Source organism: Megascapheus bottae, chromosome 26 (genome assembly GCF_031878675.1).
Source record: "Megascapheus bottae isolate mThoBot1 chromosome 26, mThoBot2.hap1, whole genome shotgun sequence".
In the NCBI taxonomy this organism is placed as follows: domain Eukaryota; kingdom Metazoa; phylum Chordata; class Mammalia; order Rodentia; family Geomyidae; genus Megascapheus; species Megascapheus bottae.
In genome coordinates this window covers 10751363-10774417 of record NC_143534.1, presented here as the reverse complement: position 1 = coordinate 10774417, position 23055 = coordinate 10751363, and the positions used below count along the sequence as shown (strand labels likewise).

General features: G+C 44.0%; 1 protein-coding gene and 1 long non-coding RNA gene across 3 annotated transcripts in view; one reads left to right on the top strand and one right to left on the bottom strand.

The window, feature by feature from the left end:
• Positions 1-23055, top strand: part of Frmd4a (FERM domain containing 4A) — a 411101-nt gene that overhangs the window by 301666 nt on the left and 86380 nt on the right. For both annotated transcript variants that reach the window (XM_090318923.1, XM_090318924.1), the window contains 2 exons: positions 6933-7025; positions 16177-16261. In XM_090318923.1, coding sequence (XP_090175049.1) covers positions 6933-7025; positions 16177-16261 — 178 coding nt within the window. The remainder of the gene's footprint in view (positions 1-6932; positions 7026-16176; positions 16262-23055) is intronic.
• LOC150045939 (uncharacterized) overlaps positions 13354-23055 on the bottom strand; it is a 29299-nt gene continuing 19597 nt past the window's right edge. The window contains exon 3 of the long non-coding RNA XR_016532699.1: positions 13354-13550. This is a non-coding gene — a long non-coding RNA (uncharacterized LOC150045939). The remainder of the gene's footprint in view (positions 13551-23055) is intronic.

The window sequence follows — 23055 nt, the reverse complement described above, 5'->3', positions numbered from 1 at the left end:
TTTAATGACTTTTTTAATCAAAGAGGACAGTAACTATCTGCCAAAACTCTTAGACAAGGATAAGCTAGGGTCTGGGCTGGCAGGGTTCAATCCTCAGCACTGGAAATGAGACAAGTAAATGGTGTGTAATTCTTTTTCCTCAGTGTGCCTACATGCACACCTGCCTTTCCAAATCCTTAGACCCTGCACAGATAGTTTCCTAAAATGCTCATAGTTTGGGGTAAGGGTAGTGGCTGAGCACAGCAGTGGGGTGAGGAGGGGAAGGGGGAGGTTAGGCTACCCTCCTCTCCCGAACCAAGTAGGACCACAGAGGCAGGACCAGCTCTGAATCCTTGCAGATCAGCAGGAGAATGACTCACTGCCGTTTAGTCTCTGGAACACTGTAAATGGTCAGAGGGGCCAGATGATTTATTATGCAAATAGAATCACGGATTAAAAGGGAATGTAAGCTGAGGCTATAGTAGACAAGCTGGAATTTATTGTCACCCTGTGGATAAGTGACCTTTTGGGGGCAGTGGTGTGTTCAGAAGCTGATGAAAGCAGCAAAGTCATATGTCCAAGGCCAGCCCGCTGAGCTTTCACCATCCCTATGTCCACTCCTCCCACCATCCTTAGATAGGGGCACACAGGAAGATGCCCTTCCGGTGCCTGGAGGGAGCACCTCCTGCAGTTAGAGCCAGGTCAACACAGTTGTAAGAAGAGCTGGCTCCAGTGATAAAGGCACCCAGCAGACAATAAAGAAAACTTCTCTTAACAACTTCACATCTAGAACAATTACTCTCAAATGCCACTGTTTTCTACCCTTTCTCTTGAGTCCCACCGTAATCCCCTTAATTGCTCTCTGTGCTGTTCTTCATGATTAGAAGGAAACCATAAGTTTTAGTGAATCATGTCCCCATTGTTCCCATTTCCTAAGCAAATTTACTTAACCCAAAGAGTCCATGAACTCTACACAAGGCCTAATGCGACTTCCCTTTTGAATCAACCAGAGTCAAAGGATAACGTGCTACCTTGGGCCAAAGAGGAAGTCCTGCATGCTCTTATTTCAGACCCCCACCCTGAGAGCATTGGCCAGACATGATCAATGGCAAGACGAAGAGTCAGTCTTCTCCTGAGGAGGGTGGATGCCTGTCTGCGCATGCATGCAGGTCAGGCTTACACAAAGTTGGCAGAGGATCAAAATTCTCAAAGCTTCTTGTATCACTGCTCCCTCCACCCCCAAATCTGCAGGGTGGATGACAGGAATGACACTCAGCTATTAGTTGAGAAGGGATTCTCACATAGCTGGCCTCTAGCCACCTCTGTGAGCCACCCCGCATTGGGCTCTATTTAAATTTGTCACTTTTTATTTTGAAAGAGACTTGCAAAGATAGTGGTTTCCTCAGCTCCTCCGAATGCCAGCATCTGACTCACTGCATCACATTTATCAAAACGAAGAAATTAATGTGGGTGGTAGACAAATTAAAACACAGATTTGAACCGTTTCCTATGAATGCCTCTTTTTCTGTTCCAGGATTCAATTGCATTCAGCCTCTTCTTAGTATTTTTTAACTAATTCTGTCCAAATAAGAAATACAGGTGGCCTGTATCTAGCAATAACCCAGTCATGTGATCAAGGGTTCAGTCAAGGACATCTGGGCCACCTTTAACATACTTGATGTTTCAAAGTTAAGTAAAAACATACAATATTTGGAGCCAAGTAAAAGCCGGTTGCTAGTCCCATCTTAAGATACCGAATGTAGGCTCTGTTAGAGTCATGGTTCTCAATCTTGACTTTACGTTGAAGCACATAGGATACTGTATAAGTCAATCAATGTCCATGGGTACTGTTGGCTTATATCTGTAATCCTAGCCATTAAGATGGCTGAGATCCAGAAGATTGCAGTTTGAAGCCAGCCCAGGCAGAAATGTCCATGAAACTGTCTCCAAAAGGACCAGCAAAAAGCCAGGCTGGAAGAGTACCTTAAGTGATGAGTACCAACCCAGCAAGTGAGCTAGTGAGCTTGAGGCCCTGAGTTCAACACTCAGTAATGGAAGAAAAACAAAAGGAATTTCCTCCCAGAGGTTCTAGTTAAATTGTCATGGACAGGGCCTGAGAGTTGGGAGTGTTCAAAGCTCCTCAGGTAGTTCAAATGTAGCCAAAGTTTGCAAACTTTGTTCTAGAGAGAGAGAGAAAATGTTTAAGTCAGGTTCCTCTGCTCTGTTCCTCCAGATCTTAGGAGAAAAGTTGGCTCCAACTTTGAATTGGAAGAGGAAAGGATAGTACTTAGGGAGGCAGGGCGGGGAGGAGGGCTCAAAGCTATCAGTGTCCCAGGACCTGCAAGATTGTACATAGCTCTAAAGTTCAAGCTTTGTGAACCCATGTATATAACTATACATGGAAGAGCCTAGGTTTTCATTTCTCAAACCTTGGCACTCAGCAATTAGAAAAAGCCATTCTTTCTTAGATAAGGTCTCACTGCATATCCCAAACTGGACTCAAACAAGTGCTAGGATTACAGACATGAGCCATCATGCCCAACCTACATTTTACTTTTGAAATCTTCCCATTGCTGTCATGACTCCAGAGTTTCAATTTATTTTTTTTAATTGTTGGCTGGAGGAGATCAGAAAAGCCCATCTCCAAAAGTCATAATCAGAATTTTAGACTTGTCAGTGAATTCAGAATACCTCAAACTAGAATACAGATGGCTGCACTTCAAATTTTAATCTTAATCCCCTGGCAGGTATTTTATGAATCGCTCATTGAATGATCTAGATGTAACGTTAAGATGTATCTAGAAATCTGAAGGGCCAAAGCGTGGGGGAAGGGGAGAAAGCAGGCAGAGGCTTAGCTACCATTTAAAGTATGAAGGCAATTTTCTAATTGTGGCAGGAAGACCCAGCCGTGGAGTGTAGACCCCATGTCTCTTCCCTGAATTCCAAGGAAGACTTCTGCACCATTAGACATCTTGGCAAACAGCATCCGAACCTTCTCTTGAGTGATTCAAGAAGGTTTGCACATAACTCTTCCCATGGGTAGCAAAGATGAGTCAATGAGAATGGCGCCAGCCAAGGAGGGCACAGCAATGGTCTCCCCCCTCCATCTTTCTGTCCCAACACCATGTTGTTGAAGAAACCTGGGTCCCTCACTAGATGAGCAAAGTGAATTCTTCATGTGAGATTTTTTTTCTTTTGTGCCAGTCCTGGGGCTTATTTTAGGGCCTCGGTGTTGTCTCTAAGCTTCTTTTGCTCAAGGCTACTGCTCTACCATTTAAGTCACAGATGTACTTCCAGCTTTTTTGTTTTTTGTTTTTTTTTAGTAGTAGTTTATTGGATATTAAAATCCCATGGACTTTCCTATCTGGCTGGGTCAGATCTCAGCCTCTTGAGTAGCTAAGACTACCAGTGCCCAGCTGGGATCCTTTATTTCAGGCAGGAGCAGTGTTTATGCCTGGTATCAGTCCCGAACCTCTAAGAATAGGCATTTGTGGAACTCAGTGTAAGGGAATTTTTTGAGTAAACATGTATTTCACTTTAAATTCACTGTTAACCACTGGCGATCCAGAAATAACTGACCTTTGCCCCCCTCCTTGTTGAATCTGTGTTTATAGTTTAAGAAGTAATTAATAAGTATTAATATATATTAATATAGTACTTTTTTAACCAGTCCTGGAGCTTGAACTCAGGGCCTGAGCTCTGTCCTTGGGCTTTCTCAAGGCTAGAGCTCTACCACTTGAGCAACAGCACCATTTCCGGCCTTGTCAATGTTTGTGGTACCAAGGAATCGAATCCAGGTCTTTGTGCAGGCTAGGCAAGCACTCTACCACTAGACCAAACTCCTTGCACCATTAATATAGTATTATAACGTAGAATTATAGTATAATATAGTATATAATTTCATATCATAGTATAATACAGTATGGTATTATAGGTATTAATAATTAATAAGGAAATAATAAGGAGGGGTTATAATGAAAATGTGGAACAGCCTGAGGCTAACATAATAGAACAAATTATGCCTCCAGAATGAAAAACTTAAAGCCAAGAATCTCAGTTGTTTTAAAGAGCCCATGATTTAGAAATAGGTTCTTCCTGTTACCATGCCTTAACCATTCTCTGGGATTTGAGACTTTGTAGCTAAATCAGGATTCCTGAGTCCTCATCATTGATTAGGCTGGGCATCATGCAGAAATAAGGACACTAAATAGTTAAACATCCTAACGTCTGAAGAGATACCTGGTGATACTTATAAGAATTTCATGGCCTTGGGGCCGGGAGTTTGGCCTAGTCTTTAAAGTGTTTGCGTAGCATGCACGAAGACCCGGGTTGGTACCACATATATACAAAAAGCCGGAAGTGGTGCTGAGGCTCAAGTGGTAGAGTTCTAGCCTTGAGAAAGTCCAAGGACAGTGCTCAGGCCCTGAGCTCAAGCCCAGGACTGGCCAAAAATAAAAAAAGAATTTCATGGCCTTGTTCTGGCTTTCCCCAAAGTAGCTTAGCTACAAGAAAACCATCCCGGTGACTCAACATGCTGTCCTTTTCTTGGGCTCTGAGAAGAAATCCTTTCAGACAGACGCACCCCACCCTCCACTACCTGCCCCACCACCACCACAAAGCTCTCCCTGAGGCCATCTCTAGCAAAGGAACTAATGCTTGAACCAAAAAGTCCATTTGTATTATGTGTCAGAACCAAAAGCAATGTTAAATAAATGCACCCAATTTTTATTGCCCCAAAGCAATTACACGTTTATTAGTGACCCAGTAGTCTGACCTGTGGCATCAATAAACCAGGGAGGCTACCACTTGCTCAGCTTTAAAGAAAACTATCATTGAGCACTAATGAAAATGCTTTTGAGTGTCTGTGGGCTGGAGCCCTTTTGTTCTTTGGCTTGGTGATTGGCAGAGACACTGATATGCACCAAATGAAAGAAAATAAAAATCAATGGCTACCACGAATTGAAGGGAAGACACTGGGTTCTCTTATTTCCGCTGCACACAGGAAATAATTTTTTGACCTTTGCTCTTCATCTCCAATGCCAAGAGGTGGAAAGGGCTTTGAGGGAGACACTTGATGTCAGGACTGAAAAATGTTAAGTAGGATAGGGAGGAAGCTTTAGCCCAGATGGGTGTAGGAATTGTGGCTTCATTCCTAATACAATGAGCAAAAGATAAATGCTTTAGAGTCGCCTGTTCCTTTTGCCTTTGCCCTTGAGACCATCACAGCTGTAAACAGAGGGGTCACTTCCTCCTGAGGATCCAAATACTGTGGGTGCGGACCTCACTGCTCCCTCAGAGCCATGGAAGCACGTGCATCACAGCAGTCCTCCCAGGATTGAGGTGGAAGGAAGAAACACGAAGAGAGAGAGGAAGCTAGTTATTTGAGTTTAGAGTCATTCCCACCTCGTTGATGTAATTCCTGGTCATTTTCATACATTAATTTTTAAGCCATTCAATTATTTAATAAAGATTAAGTCAGTACCCATGCAGATTTCCAGTTACATAAGTTTATTTGCAGCCAAGTTTGGTAACATACACCCTTAAGCTCAGGACTCATGAAACTGAAGCTGGAGGTTTGAGAGTTTGAAGCCAGCCTGAGCTAGAGAGAGAACAATTAATTTGCTAAACATGTCATTCTTTAAGAAGGTTTAATGTGGAAATACAATCAGCCTATAGATCTGTCCTTTACCAGTGTGGTTGAAGGAGGATGGGAAGAAGGCAAACCTGCCGGGGTGCCTGGGTCTCATCTAGCCACTGGCAAACCATTGGGTGCAGTGAAGCTTGTCAAGCTCAGATTGTCTCCTGATCTTGAGGCTGTGTGTGTGTGAACTGTCTGAGCTGTAGCCAGAAGAACATCACTCCTGAAGTCTCTCTCCACACCCTGATCTGATTTCAGTTACCATAGATCAGTTCATATTTTCTAGAGCTTTACATATTTGAAGTTAGGTAGTTTCTATGTTTTTAAATTTTTTATTATAAAGGTGATTTACAGAGGAGTTACAATTATATAAGTCAGGTAATGTGTATATTTCTTTTTGGACAATGTCACCCCTTCTTTCACTCCCAGTTTTTCTCCCTTGTCCCTACCACAAGTTGTAGAATTCATATTCAGCCTCCTGTCTAATGAGTACCACTGTTGTATTTGTTCATCCTTATCCCTCCATTTCTGTGCCCTCCCCCCTTTGCCCTCCCAAAGACAGATAAATGAACAAATCAGACGAAAAGAAAATTAACACAACCAAGAAACAACCTCTTTCCATTTCCTGGCTCTTTCCTTTTTTGTTTTTTAATTAGACTCTTTTTGCTCAGCATGACTATTTTTCAGTTCACCTATGGTGTTTCCCAGAGTCAACAGCAGGTTCCCTTTATTGCTGCATAGTATTCTACTGGGCAACTAAAACATGATTTGTCTGTCTAGTTGTCTACTGGGCAACTCTGGGATGTTCTGAGTTTTGGGCTATTCTAGTGTCTAGGGAATGTCTGTGAACATGGGCATTGTGGAAACAAATGCTTTTTAGGGTGTGGGGGGTATGGGAGAGTAGAATGGTTTTACAGGTGTAAGCCTCATGTTTGAAGGAACAGTGATTCAGTACTTACTCACGTAACTGGTGGGAGTTGTTGAGGAATGTGAACATGTCCCTGAAGTGCATTCTGAGGCCACTGGGAAAGAAAACAGCCAACCCAGAGTGGCAGGAAAGGGTTTAATGGAAACGAGACTCTAGGAAACAAGCAATGGGCCAAGCTCTCGCCTCACACCACATCATGCCTCTTATGCCCATGTCATCCCCAGGTAATGCTTCTGCACCTCTCCAATATTAAATAGCCACAGGTGAGGTGAAGGTGCCCAGAGGTGAAGGTGAAGCTTCAATCCAGCACATTCAGTCCACACACACCCCTATCTCAAAACACAGCCAACCCCCACAGCCTTGACTTGCTTGTCATCTTCTCCTCAGGGGACACCTCAACTGGCTTCAGCTAGACCGGAGGGTGCTGGAGCACGATTTCCCCAAGAAGTCGGGACCCGTGGTGTTGTACTTCTGTGTCAGGTATGTGCATGTAGACTCACACTTGACCTTCTCTCTTCCTCTGTCAGGGGGATACAAAATGTGTCAAAGGCTGGGGATGACAAGTGCATCTTGGTTTCTGCTAAAGAGGGGAAGCCAGGTGTGAGTGTGCAAAGGCATGGCAGGGAGTGAATTGTGAGCTCACCATGTGTCCATGAGGAAGATAGGAGAGTGCAGGAGGCAGGAGTGTGTCGTGTGTACAGGGGTGAATGGGTAAAGTGTGCGTGAGCTGTCATGTTGGGAGGTGTGCTCTGACACATACCCTTGTGCTCTACTTTTGTGCATATTGGCAGTACTAGGATTTGAACTCAAGTCCTTGTGCTTACTGTGAAGGTGCTTCACCACATCAGCCATCACCCAGCTCTTGGTGGCACGCTTGCACTGGGGTGCTTGTGTGAAACGAAGATTAACGACTTCACAAGTGTTTCGGGGTTCTTTTTTGCATCCTGGGGAATTCTGGGATTCGTTTCCTGGTGACACGTGAAGCTCTGTAATAGAAGTCTGTATTTCCGTCATAAATGCCTCTCAAATGTGTTGGAATGTACGTTTTTTATTCCAGACAGGAGTGTGTGGCCACAAATCTTAGGTCGATGCATTTCCTGGCAGGGAAGAAAGGGCCTCATGTAATATAAAAAGATGGGGACAGTTCTTGTCCACTCATCCATTCCCACAGCCTCACTTTATTAATGGTTGCCCAGGAGTCATTATTTGTCTCATCATACTTTCAGGAATCACCATTTCTGCAGTTTTTCAAAGACAAGCCCAGGACTTAATCTTCTTAGTCAATGTTTGTGGGTGCTAAGAGGCAAAGTCCAAGTCATGGCAGAATCTGAGTCCTCAGATCAGGAGCAAAAATCCAAAGTAGAATTTGCAACTCATTCTCCCTAAAGAGCAGAGTCAGGATGGCAGTTGCAGGCGCAGCAGGCCTAAGTCCACAAGACAGTCTGTAAAGCTGGACCTCAAGGGTCCATTTAACAGGCTGGAGTGTCTCTTTCTCTCCCTCCACCAGGGGCTGACATATAAGTTTTGTGCTTAATGCCTTCTTGATTTGCTTAGCAGCTTCAAAGATAACAGCTAAGCCCAGCCATTTTCATTACTGATAGGGAAAGTTCCAATGCCAAGTTCTCTTTAATGGCATCTCAGTTTCTCAGATGAAGGGAAAAGAAACCTGAGAAAGCAAAGACTAACAGTTCCAACAGGCAAAGCAGGCAGCAGTGGGCAAGAAGAGAGTGAAGGAGATGCAGCTGGTTAACTTGTAATCCTAGCAGATGAGAACCTTGAGAGGGGTTCCTTCTCCCCTGTCCCTTCTTCCAAGGGCTTCTCCTTCAGTGAGATTTGATTGGTTGTGCTGAGAATCAGTACATCATTCATTCTACACACAATTCTCAACACAAGTCCTGGGAGTCTGCATGCCTCATTGTCATTTTTCCATTTTGTTTTGTTGGTGGTGTTACTAGGGCTTGAACTCGAGGGCTGAGCACAGTCCCTTAACATTTTCACTCAGTGCTAGTGTTCTGCAACTTCAAGCCATAGCTCCACTTCTGGCATTTTGTGGTTAATTGGATCTAAGAGTCTCATAGATTTGCCCTGCCTAGGCCAGCTTTGACCCACAATGCTCAGATCTCAACTTCCTGAATAGCTAGGATTACAGGCATGAGCTACAGGCACCCAGCTTTTTGTTTTTGTTTGTTTAATAGTCATTCCAATGATGTTTTGAGTTTCAAATCTATAGGCAATGTCTCCCCACAAGAGGATCAAATACCAGTATCTGCCAATACTGGTAAGCTGGCCCCTAAGCCCTGTTCCCTCCCTGTGCAAAGCCATATACACCAGCGAGTTCAGTTTGTCCAACTCTGATGACAGCACACACAGAAAATTATTAGGAAGACACAGGCTACAACCTCTTTTTCAGGACACCGGGTCTGCATATCCCAGCAGTGATCAGTGAACACTTTTCTGTAGGAGACAATTCTATGGAAAACCAACCAAGAAACACAATTTAAAAAAAGAAATGTTCAACACCAATTAAATGCACAACTTTAGCTCCGAGGTGCCTGTGGGTATGCTTTATATTATGGCATACAAACCTAACCACCCACCCCCGCCCCCCGGCCTAGGACTGGTCCCCAGTACAGTCACAACTGCCTGCAAAATCCCATTCTTTTTTTTTTTTTTGAACAGCTAATGGTTTTACCTCTTTTTTTTTTTAATTAAAAAAATAATTTACAGGCTGCATTGTGGTGGTAGGAGAAATACCTAGCAACCAACCCAGGCAAAGATAGCAAGACCCCCATCTCAAAAATAAGAACAAGGTAGGGCACTCATGGCACAGACACCTTTAATCCTAGCTCCTTGGGAGCCAGAGATGTGCAGATCAAAGTTAGAATCTCCCTAGCACAACTTTCAGAAAAAAATTATACTTAAAAAGTAGGATCAAGTGAGATTTTTCTCCTTCAAACCTGTTTCATCCCTCATCCCCTCTCTTAATGGGGTCTGAATATGTAGCTTCGAACTCATGATCATCTTCCCTTAGCATACTGGATGCTTGGATTACAGGTCCTCCCGTGACCTTTCTAAACAAAAGCAGGCTGAGATCTGTGCTCTCATTTCACATCTGGTGTCTCAAGCCCCTTGCCCTGCTGGGCCTGAGTACACAAAGCAGGTGGAACCCAATAATGTCATCACTGTCCTACTCAGTGCCTGTCGTCACACGCCTCCTCCAATGACAACTCATTGTCTCTGACTGAAACACCTCTCCCCCACCCACCATGGGCCACCCCCAGGCCAGAAGGTGGGTATCAACCAAGGCTTCTCCTGCTCTGCTCCACCCAGGCTCTCCTCTCTTCCTCTACTCCTCCATACCTCTTCTGCTAACCCTCCCCCCCCTTCCACAAAATACAACCCTTTGCCCTCATCCAGGCCTTCTTAAACCCTTTCCTGGACTTGAAATCTCCCCTCATTTTGGCTTCCCCAGTCTACGCTAGAGGTGACCATTGAGCATCTGTCTAGAGTTTATTCAGTCTTGGTTCAGGATTCTTTCTGGCTTCCCATTATCCTTAAGATAGCCTTATCTTGTCCTGTGATGTCTGATTTCTACCTTCCAGTCTTTCTCCTCTTGCCCCACCCCCTCATACCAACCAGTATGTGCCAGAGAGGACTTTCTACCTCAAGCCATTATCCCTGCTGTAAAGCAACTTCTCGATATTTGAGGACAATGACTCTTATATGGTTTATCCCCCCCCAAAATAAACAATAAATAGGTCAAGTAAAAAAGTATACGTGTAAAGAAAATAGAGCTACTCACCCAAGCAAATCTATATGTCTTTTTCTCCCCTTTTCTTTTTTGGCAGTACTGGGATTTGAACTTAAGGTGTTCTACCACTTGAGTCATAGCTCCAGCCTTTTTTGCTTTAGCTTCTTTTTAAATTGCATTTATTCCCTAGTCTAGCCTGGATGATAATCCTTCTATTTATACTTTCTATGTAGCTGGGGTTTCAGGCATGCCACTACACTGAGCTGTGGTTTGAGATATGGTCTGGAGAACTTTTTGCTTAGGGTGGTCTTGAACCATGGTCCTCAGATCCCCCACATAGCTGTGATTGTAGGCATGAGCCACTCTGTGCCTAGTGGATACATTACTTGTTTGAAAGTACAACTTTATCCTCACGATGCTTTCCACCAGCCAGAACTGTTGTTTGTGTTGTATTCTTTCACTAACCATCCATTTAACCATGGCCAGCTTACACTGGTTTTAGGAAAAGAAACAGAGATTAGCTTTGTATCTTCAAACTTTGAGTTTCACAAATAATCAAATGGGAGTGAACAGCAGAAAAAAAGACGGCATAGATCTGCCAGAAGGCTCTTGTCTGGAAGAAGATTCTACAGGCAAATCCAAGTGTGTGGGCCCAGTGTACCCCCAAACAGTGATGGCCTAGGTCTGAAATGAAATGCCTGCTAACCAAAATTTACCAGAGTTTGGCTGAGTCCCAGCAAAGACTTCAGAGCCTCTGAGATTCTAAACCTCCAAGATGTCTAGCCACAGAAAGTCACAGCTTATCACTGTCATTATCACCGCTCTGTTGGGCCACCAAAAGTCAGCCATTTCAAGTGTGACATGTGTGTTCATCACAAAATGAAATCACTGGTGCATGTAATTAACACTTGCTGTAAATGCACAGTGATTCTCAAGTGCCCACCGATGGCTGCTGAGATGGTACAGGAGCTGGCCCCGGGGGTCTTGGCTGATGGCCTCAGGTTGGAGAGAGTTCGGTCTGTTGCAGTTGGAAGCTTCCTTGAATTAAAGAAGAGGCGGAGGCTGCCCAAGGCTGCAGAGCCTGCTGTGGGTTTAACGCACTCAAGCGCATGAATCGCATGCGCTCTTCAGAGGCCTCAAGCTAGCACAGGTGTAACATGACTCCTGGGCTTCAAGGAGCATTAATTGCATCAGGGTTTGTCCTCAGCCTAGACGGTGCTTCCTTCGAATCCAGAAGAGAACTGCAAACCAAGTGCTGGTGACTTATGCTGTTATCCTAGCTGCTCAGGAGGCTGAGATCTGAGGGTTGTGGTTCAAAGCCAGCGTGGGCAAGAAAGCCCGTGTGACTGTTATCTCCAGTTATCTGGCAAAAAGCTACAAGTGGAACTGTATGTAACTCAAGTGGTAACATACTAGCTTTGAGTGAGAAAGCTATGACACAGTTGCCTAGGACCTGAGTCCAAGCCCCACGACCAACACACACACACATCTTCGTCTCAGCACTGTGTAAGATTTCTTTAGTGTTGAGATATTAGGAGGTGGGCAGAGGAAAAGGTATCCACTGTGAGGAAGAGTTCATTCATAGATACCAAGAGGAGGGGCATGCTGGCCGGGCCTCACTAGAGAGCCCCCAGGCAGGTCGGAGACAGAGGGAGGGAGGGAGAGATAGGAGCAGAAGCGTTGTCTGTGGTCTCCAGGTGGAGGATCCGGTGAGGCAGATATACAGGTGTCGATGACCTCAGCAGGTTCCTGGACGCAGGACTGCCTCTTGAGTTCAGGCCGGACCTGGGATGGACAGGCTGGGAGATGGTGGGAGGCATTTCTGCATTGATCCATTGCCTATGAGAGTCCTGCACAATGAAGAGGAGCTTGCTACCTCTAGGAGTTGGCCAGCCTTGCAGGGTGCCCCCTCCTGGTCCAACAAGACCGTCTTTATTTCCCTGGGTCTTCCAAGAGACCCAAAATGTTCTTTGTGAGCCTGGTATTTGGAGAAGCCCACCCTTCCCCACATGGGCAATTTAAAGAAATGCAACAGCACCACCTACCGCTCAAGAAGATCGTGGACAAGGCCCCTGTGAGAGAGCCTAGTTGTTTTTTTAAGTAAGAAAAGACAGTCTCCACTTTGCATGGAAATCATCAACACAGGCCATCTCCCCATAAGTCTCTTCAGCTTCATGCCCGCTCTAGATGTGAATGGAGATGTCTTCCATCTGTTTTTCTCTGGACATTTTTTTTTTACCTTGGCAGCTGCGTGGCATGGATGCAAAGTTCAGGATGAGCTAAATGTCCAAGGTTATGAGCAAAACATGACAAGTCCGGAGCACCAAGCTTTTCCAGGCTGTTGTCTTGGTGATAAAGGTTAACAGGAAACTCTTGTTTCCAGTTTCTGCCACAAGGAGGGAATTTTTTTCATCTCAATAAAAGCTTGCTATTTTTTCTACCTTCCTTATCCCTCATACCAGACAACAGAAATGGTATTTCTGCCAACTTTACTTCCTCATTTGAATTAGAGAGTTGCAAGGAAAAGTGGAGTGTTGTGTTTTTTTTAAAGTACTATTTGAGATTGGGGGAAAGGGAGTACAGAATGTCTTCATTCCCTAATTCTCAAAAACTTAACAAAGGCCAAGTGCCATAGCTCATACCTGTAATCCTAGCAACTCAGGAAGCTGAGATCTGAGGATCATGGTTTGAAGCTAGCCCAGGCAGGAGAGTCTGTGAGACTCGATACGACTCTTATCTCCAATAAACTAATCAGAAAATGCCAGATATGATGCTATGGCTCAAGTAGTAGAGCACTAGCCTTGAGGGAAAAAAAAAAACCTTGGGGACAGAGTCCAGGCCCTGAGTTCAAGTCCCAGGACTGGTACAAAAACTGAAAAACCAGTGGGATAAAGATATACACAATTAGGGGAGGGAAAGAAGGAGGGTAACAGTGTTTGACAAGAAATGTAATCATTACCTTACTTATATGACTCCTCTGAATATCACCCTTAAAAGATATTTCAGTCTATATAGATTTAGACTCAAATTTATTACAGTAGGGTTTTCGTCGGGATCCTTCCGAGGGCATGCTATTACTTTGGTATTGGGGTAGGTATATACAGGCTTGCCACAAGTTGTCTTTTGTCTGTGTTGCCGGAGAGAGAAAGCAGGAATAGCTCGTGGCCAGCTGGCTACAGTAGAAGACTGCCCATCAGGAATCTTTTGATATCTTGCAAATCATTTATTCATCCTTCTCCCTCCACTATCTTCATCTGAAAAGAAGGAATGGAGAAGAGCAAAGTTCAGAAGTTTTATCAGGTCCTGTCTTTGGTCTAGGGAATCCAAATGAGTGAAATTTGGTCCTGGCCCTCCAGAAGCTGGTCCCATGCAGCCTGGTAGTAATCAAAGATGGCAGACAAGCCAGTGGCTCGTGGCTATAATCCTAGCTATTTGGGAGGTTGATATCTGAGGATTATAGTTCAAAGCCAGACTGGACAGGACAGTCTATGAGACTCTTATCTCTATTAAACAACTAGAAGTAGGGCTGTGGCTCAGTGGTAAAGGGCTAGCTTTGAGCAAAAAGAAGCTTATGGACAGCGCCCAGCCTGGGACACGGGCTTGAACTGGAGCATAGATTCATGGTGTTCACAATTTACATTGCTGTGGCTGTTCTTATTTTTGCTTCCATTTGAATCCATTTTCAGGTTTTTGTTTTTGTTTTTTTGTTTGCCAGTCCTAAGCTTGAGCTCAGGGCCTGAACACTGTCATTGGGCTTTCTCAAGGCTAGAGCTCTACCACTTCAGCCACAGCACCACTTCCAACTTTTTTTCTATATAGGTGGTACCAAGGAATTGAGCCCAGGTCTTCCGTGCATGCTAGGCAAGCACGCTACTTCTAGGCCAAACTTCTGGCCCCTCCATTTTCACTATTCAAAAACCACTAGTGTCAGGCACTAGGGGTGCAAGCCTATAATCCTAGCTCCTCAGGAGGCTGAGATCTGAGGATTTGTGGTTCAAAGCCAGCCAACCCTAGACAGACAAATCTGTAAGACTCTTCAATTAATCAATGAAGAGCTGCAAGAGTGTGGCTGAAGTAGAGTACTGGCCTTAAACTAAAAAGCTAAACGAGTGTGAGGTACTGAGTTCAAGCCCCAGGACCACCACAGAAAACAAGCAGTAGGCTTCTTAGATGGAGAGCCATTGGCTGAGTCCACTTCCCTTCTTCTCTCAGTCTCTCTTTTTTAACTTATTAAAAAGATACTATACAGAGGGGTTACAGTGACATGTCAGTTCATGAGGACATTTCTTTTGGGAACACTCCTTCCCTCTTACCCTACCCACATGTTATATAGCTCCTTTTCGTGAATACCGCCACTGCACTGCTTCACCCATCATCCCTCGTTTCTGTGCCCCACCACACTCCCAAAGGCAGATAGATAAACAGACAAGACAAAAAGAAAAGAGAACAACAAACGCAAAATCCTCTTGTTTCCATTTCCCCAGAAATATCATGTATACAATCAGATGTGCCTTCTCCTCTTGTACAGTTGGAGATTGTATGATTCGTCCTCAGGCCTGCTCAGGCAGGCCTCAACCCATGGGTTCTGATTTCCTCCCTGAGCAAAAGGAACTTCCATCTCCTCATTTCACCAGCTTTTCCTTCTTTGTGTCCATGCAGCTTCCAAAAGCCAAGTAGTCAGTCTTCTGATCTCTTGCCGTGGGGACTCCCACAGTCAGTGCTCACCTCTCCAGTATTTTAGTGGCGTCCTATCCAGGTTCCTCCCTCTGCTTGCGGGCTCATAGAACAAGCATGTGGCTAGATAAAAGGCTTTTGTCGACTCTGAAGTCATCCATGCAGAAAGGCAAATTTAATGTAAACTTTAATAGTGTCAGTATGTTTGATTCTTGAATATAAAATCATGCGTTCCATCTGGATAAGAATTCACATCTTATTTGGGGCAATATGCATGCATTTTACAGTATTAAAAACATGTGCCACAGCTCTCTGGGTCTGCACACTCAGGAAAGCCCATGGGAAGTGTTTCAAGAAGAAACACCACTCCTCACACCCCTGCTGTTCATTAAGCAGAGGAATTATTTTTATTTAAAAAAAAAATGTCTAACTTGTCTGGAAGCCATGGCTTCACACCTGTAATCCTAGCCAAGAGGCTGAGATCTGAAGATTGCAATTTGATGGGCCGGGAGTTTGGCCTAGTGGTAGAGTGTTTGCCTAGCATGCACAAAGACCCAGGTTTGATTCTTTAGTACCACATATATAGAAAAGCCACAAGTGGTGCTGTGGCTCAAAGTGGTAGAGCACTAGCCTTGAGGAAAGCCCAAGGACAGTGCTCAGGCCCTAAGTTCAAGCCCCAGGACTGGAAAAAAAAAAAAAAGATTGCAATTTGAATGCAACTGAGCAGACAACGCTGAGAGATTCTTACTTCTAATTAATTAGCAACAAGTTGTAAATGGGTATGTGGCTCAAGTGGTACAGAGAGCACTAGCCTTGAGAGGGGGGGAAAAGAGTAAGAGGTCCTGAGTTTCAGCCTCAGTATACACACACACCTCTCAATAGGGCTTAGGATGAAAAAGCAGTGTAATGAAAACATACACATTGTGAAAGATTAGAAACTGATGAGGAGAAAGATAGTAGGTTGACTTAGCACCTGCTTGTCAAAGCAGGAGACCTCAGACATGGTGAACTTACCCTGCTGTGTATCATGTAGGAGACAAACTGCCCTCAGAAAGGAACCAGAGACAAATTTCTGGCTGGCGTCTGTTTCCTCCAGTAGCATTGGGAGGTCGAGATTGTTTCATAAAGCCTCAGCTGAAGAGAAGCCTTGGGCTCTGTTGCTCTGCATCTCGTGGATCACGTGTATGTGTGTGTTTCCTTCTGCAGGTTCTACATCGAAAGCATTTCCTACCTAAAGGATAACGCCACCATCGAGCTGTTCTTCCTGAATGCCAAATCCTGCATCTACAAGGTACGAATGTCCTCTTTCCTGGTCACTTTCCCATCAAAACTTGGAAATGGCACTGGAAACTGGAAATGCCATGTTGTTGCTACTGGTGTGGTTTTACTGGTTGGAAGAAGCAGTTTATAAATGAGTAAGAGCTTCATGGGAGGAAAAAACATCAGCTAATCAATGTCAGAGCTTTGTCGAGGTGTTTTACAGCCTCGTGCCAATGCTAAAGGTCATTGTGTCAACTGAGACAGTGGGGAATATGGATGAGCATGACAAATACACGAGTTAATGGGGAACCTGGATGAGTATGACAAGAGGATTAGTCAATTTAGACTGGTATGAATGAACATTTGTGCCAGTCCTGGGGCTTGAACTCAGAGCCTAGGCTCTGTCCCTGAGCCTTTGTTGTTATTGTTGCATCAGGCTAGCATCCTCTAGCTAACCTATGGCTAGCATGCACATGAGCCACAGCTCCACTTCCTGCTTTTTGGTGCAGTCCTGGGAACTTCAAGAAACCCATGGTGGTGGAGTAACCTCTGGATGTGTTCCCGGATCTTACGGCTTATACTACTTTTATTTACCTGAACTCACTGAACTTGATCCACAGTGTTGGAGTGGCTCGCCCACCCTCACTTTTCCTTTAGGAAGCACTTTGGCTCACACAGCTTGAGAGATGGAGGAGGAAAGAAAAAGAAGAGGGAGGAGGAAGAAGGGGAGAAGGGAGGAGAAAGAGGAGGAGGAGACAGAAGAGAAGGAATGTTGACTTTCAAAAGTTAAGAACTAAAAGGTGAGGTGTCCACCAGGTGGCAGACATGAGCTAAAGTAAATGTCTAGAAAGCCACCAAACCCATAAAATCACTCTCCATCCTGACAACACCTGGGGAAAGGGACAGGAAATAGTTTCTCCCTTGGAGTAGCTCAGCCCTCCACCCCCACCGCATCTACTCCTTGTCCTACACCCCACCCCATCTATTCCTTGTCCTACACCCCCAGTCTTCTGAGAGATGTGGAGTAGGCATTAACCAGAGCTTTGCAGGAGGAGCTGGTGCTGGGGAGAAAGGATGTGGCTGGATAGGCAGGACCCAGGGGCCATGGATCTGGCTGGGAATTCGGCTTTTGCTGGGACAATGGTGCCGCTTAGGGAATGCACTAAATGGGACCTCCCGTCCTCTCCTCTGGACTCAGCAAGATCGTTGGGAGACTCACCCACACATGCTAGGGCAGACAGCAGGTGAGCATGGAACACACTTAGTGTTGTTAGCCACATGGATCCAGACCTGCATTGCATCGCTTGGCTATGATATTTTTGTGTGTGCCACCCACATTGTCACATGGCATCATAGAGACTGGAGAGACCAAAAGGCCAAGTATCTGACAACCTGTCACCTTGCTGTGCTGTTCCAGCAGTTTAACACCAACTCTCTCCTTGTTTCCTGAGGACCAGATCCTATAAAATCTAAAGCTGGGGCCGGGAGTGTAGCCTAGTGGTAGAGTGCTTGCCTAGCATGCACAAAGCCCTGGGTTCAATTCCTTGGTACCACGTACATAGGAAAAAGCTGGAACTGGTGCTGTGGCTCAAGTAGTAGGGTACTAGCCTTGAGAAAGCCCACAAACATGCTCAGGCCTTGAGTTCCAGCCCCAGGACTGGCAAAAGAAAAAAAATCTAAAGCTGCCTAGCCCTTCCACAAAGAATGAATTTCACTCACATTTTAAATCTATATTGTGTCAGGGGCTGAGGTACAGAACCTAGCATGTGCAAAGTTCTCTTCAGTACCACCAGAATTACTTTTGATTCAATTTGTTTCTTCAAGATCTATATGACATAGTTTGAAAGTCAAGTGGTTCTAAAGGGCTGATTACAAAAAATGTCTACTTCCTCAACCATTATTAGCTTTCTCTTTCAGTGTTTGTCTACATTTTTAAATAAATGGTACCACAATTCCTAGGTTCTTCTGTTTTAGACCTAATGCAATCTATTCATTCGTTCATTCATTTACTATGAAACCAGGCTTTCATTAAAAAGGTTTCCAAGTGCTGTGATTACAGGCATGCACCACCACATCCAGCTTTTTTTTTTTTTAAGATGGATGAGGATTAAGGTGTCTTATATATGTACACACTTTCCCTTTTCCTCATTTTCTCCTTAGGTGGTAACCGAACTGGGTTAAAGCCACAATCATCAACATGACACGATTATGACTAATCCATGTAGTTTCTGCCATTGTGATTCACTTTTAGGACAACCAGTTGTTTGACCTAGAGGGAAAAATGCTTTGCTTTTAATTGCTTCATTTCTATGTATCCTTTGCTTTTTTTTTTCCCCCTCCCAAAGCTACTACAGATTGCAAATGAATTCTCAAGTTTCTTCCTGAGGCAAAGTTGATTCCAGGTTCTCTCTCTGGTTTTACTTTGGACATTGCTGCTTTTTGTTTTCCTGTTAGGATTCCCTATCTTTCTGATCCAGCCAGCACTTGATTTCTTCTGCAACTCTTACCAGGAACCCCTCCCTTATCTGGATCTTTCTGCTCTGTATTGGGTCCTCTGTCTCCTGTTTTTTTGTTTTGCTGTTTTTGTGCTTCTTATTGTTTTATACCATTGTTTCACTGGAGAACATCCTCCAGTAATCCAGAGAAATCATGTATATTTGGAAAGCAAAATGTCTGGGGCTTTTGTATATCTGAAAATGTCTTTATCCTGCTACCTTCATGTCTGATGGATAGTTAGGGCATAGAGATGTAAAAGGAAGATTTCTCTCAGAATATCAAGTATTGTTCTGGAAATATCTACTGTCCCATCCGTTGTAATTAAAACCCCTGCCACTGCTACCACCCTGGAATTCCCAAACACTGGTATCTAATAGGATCTCCTCTTGATGCCTCTTGATCCAAATTTCAGGAAAATCCTTGTGATGGATCTGTTTAAGTCAGTTGTGCTGAGTGTTTGATGGGTGACTCTAGTCTAGATCTGTTTATTTTGGTACTGTTAACAAGGCTTGAACTCTGAACCTCATGTCCTCACTCAGCTTGCTGGCACACAGCTGTCACTATTATTGAGCCACCTCTCCAATCTGTCATTTTTCTGGGTAGCTCTTGATAGTTTCTAGACTTTTCTACAGTGACTGACTTAAAATCTCAATCCTCTAGGTCTCAGCCACCTGAGTAGCTAAGATTACAGGTGTGAGCTACTGGTGCCTGGATCCAAGCATTGGTTTTGATGGATCAGTTTGAGACCTTAGGTAACAAGACTTGCCTGAGTTTTTTGTTTGTTTGTTTTTGCAAATCCCCAAGTTTGGTGCCTCACTGCATTCAGTGAGAGCAGATCACAATGGAAGAAAGGCTTAAAAATTATTGTGCTCTGTGTTCCTTTCTGAGCGGTCTGCATTGGACTGGAAGCTTCCCAGTTATTGAGTCTAAGCAATTAGACTCAATACTGGGCAGCACTGGCCATTGAGGTCTAAATTGCTATCACTCTTGTCATTCAAAGAAAAGGCCTTTATTGGAGATCTTCAAAGAGTTCTGCTAATGAACAGATGATGTCATGTTATCTGTAGGTAGCAGAAACAAAGCCCCAGAATCCAGTCCCCACATGACAGGGGAAGCAACCTGAAAGCCCGGTTAGTCTTTCTCTTACTTTGATTTATGTAGACACTGCATGTGTTTGTGGGGGAGCCAGCAGGAAAAACCAAAGGGAGGCCAGGGAGGAGGAGCCCTTCCAGCTCTCTAGGCACTAACTCATGTGGCCCTGTCATCCAGGCTGGATGCAGCAACCTGCAGGAGAAACCCCAGTATCACTCCGGGTACAGCAATGGCTCACTGTGAATGGCACACATGCACTGGTGTGCATCATGTGACAAACATGAAGTGACTTGCACACCTGGCAGAGGGCTGATGAAGGGGATTGTGCAAGCTCAAAACAGTCCAGACTCTGCCTGTCCCTGTAGAATTCTGTGCTAGCCAGTGAAACAAAGACTATAAGTCCAGCCTGACCTGCTGTGATGGTCTGCATGCACCACATGAGTCAGGCCTCTGAAGAGAAACTGAAGCAATGATATATATCTATATAGATAGATAGATCTCCACAGGAAGACATTTCTCATGCAGGGCTGGCTGTGGTAGAAGTCCATGCTGTGGTATCCATGCCCAGAGGCCTGGGAACCAGAGGAACAACTTTGTAAAGCTCAGCCCAGAGGCAGGAGATGAGATGAGGTGCCCCTGCTCTGGAAAGATGAGTACGAGGCTGGAGCTGTGACTCAAGTAGTAGAGCACCAACCTTGAGCACAAAATCTTAGGGGTAGCACATAGGCCCTGAGTTCAAGTGCCCACCCTTCTCCTCCTCCCCCTCTCTTTTCTCCTCCTCCTCCTCTTCTTCCTGCATCCATCCATACCTCCCCACATAGGTATAGATCTTCCCATTTAGCAGATATCTCAAATCTAAATTCTACACTTAGGCTTAAAAGGTCTGTTTTCTGATGGGAAGTTTGGAACAGCTTAGACATAAACTTCCCAGCCGTGTTAACCATTAGCCCACACTCACTATTAGCTGCCAGGTAGTGTAAATGTTTGACCTGAAAGCACACACACACAACACACACACACACACACACACACACACACACACACACACACACACACACACACACACACACACACACACACACACACACACACACACACAGCTTGCCAGTTTGCTAAGGAGAGCCATGAGGTCATTAGGAAGTGAAGCAGAGGGAAAGGCAATGGACTCCATCCAGCAGAAATGAGCCATTGAGGAAGTCTTGGACAGAGTTTCTGTTCGATCATTTGTGCACTTTTCAATGATTTACATTCTGATGGGACCTGGTAATCCCACCGCTGTAATTCCCAACATTCCTCTACATGCCCAGCATGGAAGGTCTGTATCAATTACAGAGCCATAAACCTCTTCCATCTAGTTAAGCATAAAGAGTTACTGTCCTTCATTCTTCCTTATTCTGGGTCATTCTCTTAAGGCTGTATTTCTGACATGGTTCAATAAATTGTTAGTTCCATCTTTGAAATGCTCAGGCCTGGAAGACTTTCGATTATTCCTTCTTTGAAAGAGAGATATGTGATTGCTTGAATGCTTTGTCTTGAATTACTGAGGACAATTTAGGTCTCAGAAAATAATTAGAAATTTAAAATCAGTTTGGTTTCTAGTTCAAGTAAGTCATAATTTAAAGTAACTCCTTTAAATAATGGTAAAGAAATACATGAGGGATTTGTCATAATCAGTAGAAACCTTGGCTCTCCTAGCAGAGATTTACAATAGAGCAAAACCTAGATACATAAGGCCATATAGGATGATGCTAAATGAAAGGACCTCTAGGATATAGAAACAAAAGCCATATAATGAGTGATTGTTGTCCTTAATGTACTATGTTATCTCTCATCTCTTTTGCTGTCCCTTGGTTATCTCATATTGTTACAGTATTTTACCTTGTTATCTGATATATTGTTTATATGCTTGTTTGGTTATTTGTAATCGGATAGGGAAGGGGGGAAACAAGATGAGGGGCGGGGGTGAGGAGAGGGAAATGGGGAGCAAGACATGAGAAAGGGTATCAATATTTGTGAAGTAATACACCTTCTATCTGGTGTATCTAATGTAACCCTTCTATTAATTACAGTTAAAAATATATGAATAAAAAGAAATACATGAGGGAAATGCTCAACATTCCTGGCCATAAAGGAAATGCAACTCAAAACAATGCTGAGATTCCATCTCACCCCAGTCAGATTGGTCAGCCTTGTGAATTCTTACAATGTTAATGGGGATGTGGGGGAAAGGAGCCTATTGCATTGTTGGTGGGAATATAAACTAGTACAACCACTGTGGACAGCAGTCTGGAGGTTCTTTTAAAAACTAAACAGAGGGCCGGGAGTTTGGCCTACTGGTAGAGTGCTTGCCTAGCATGTACAAAGGTCCGGGTTCAATTCCTCGGTATCACATACACAGAAAAAGAAGCCAGATGCAGTGCTGTGGCTCAGTGGTAGAGTGCTAGCCTTAAGAAAACCTAAGGTCAGTGCCCAAGCCCTAATTTCAAGCCCCAGGACTGGCCAAAAAAGGACACTTGCGTATCCAGTTCATTGTTGTACTTACTGTCTATTCACACTAGCTAACCTATGGAAGCAGCCTAGATGCCATATAGTAGATGAGTGGATCTAAAATATGTGGTACCTGTATATAATGGATTTTTATGCAATCATTAGAAGGAATAATATTTTATCATTTACAGGGAATTAGATAGACCTCTAACAAATCATGTTAAGTGAGATAAGCCATGCTCAGAGAAATAAATGAGACATGTTCTTTCTCATATTCAGAAGCTAGAACTAAAATACACATGCAAAATTATACAGGACTCTAGGCATTTACCCATAATGAGACCACAGGAAATTACTCTTAGGAGAGGAACACAAAGGTGCAATATCTATGTTCATATGATCATATAAAATAATATTTATTGAAATGAACTCAAGAAAATGGAAATGAGGATTTTTCTTTGTCTCTGTTTTTTTTTCCTTTTCTTTTTGTTCTATCTGTTCATTTATCTGTCTTTGGGAGGGTAAGGGAAGCACAGAAATAGAGGGACAAAGTGAACAAATGCAGCAATACTCATTAGACACTAGGTAGAAAATGAACTATATAATTTTTTTTTTTTTTGCCAGTCTTGGGCTTGAGCTCAGAGCGTGAGCACTGTCCTTGGACTCTCTCAAGGCTAGAACTCTACCACTTGAGCCTCAGCACCACTTCCGGCTTTTTCTATATATGTGGTACCAAGGAATCGAACCTGG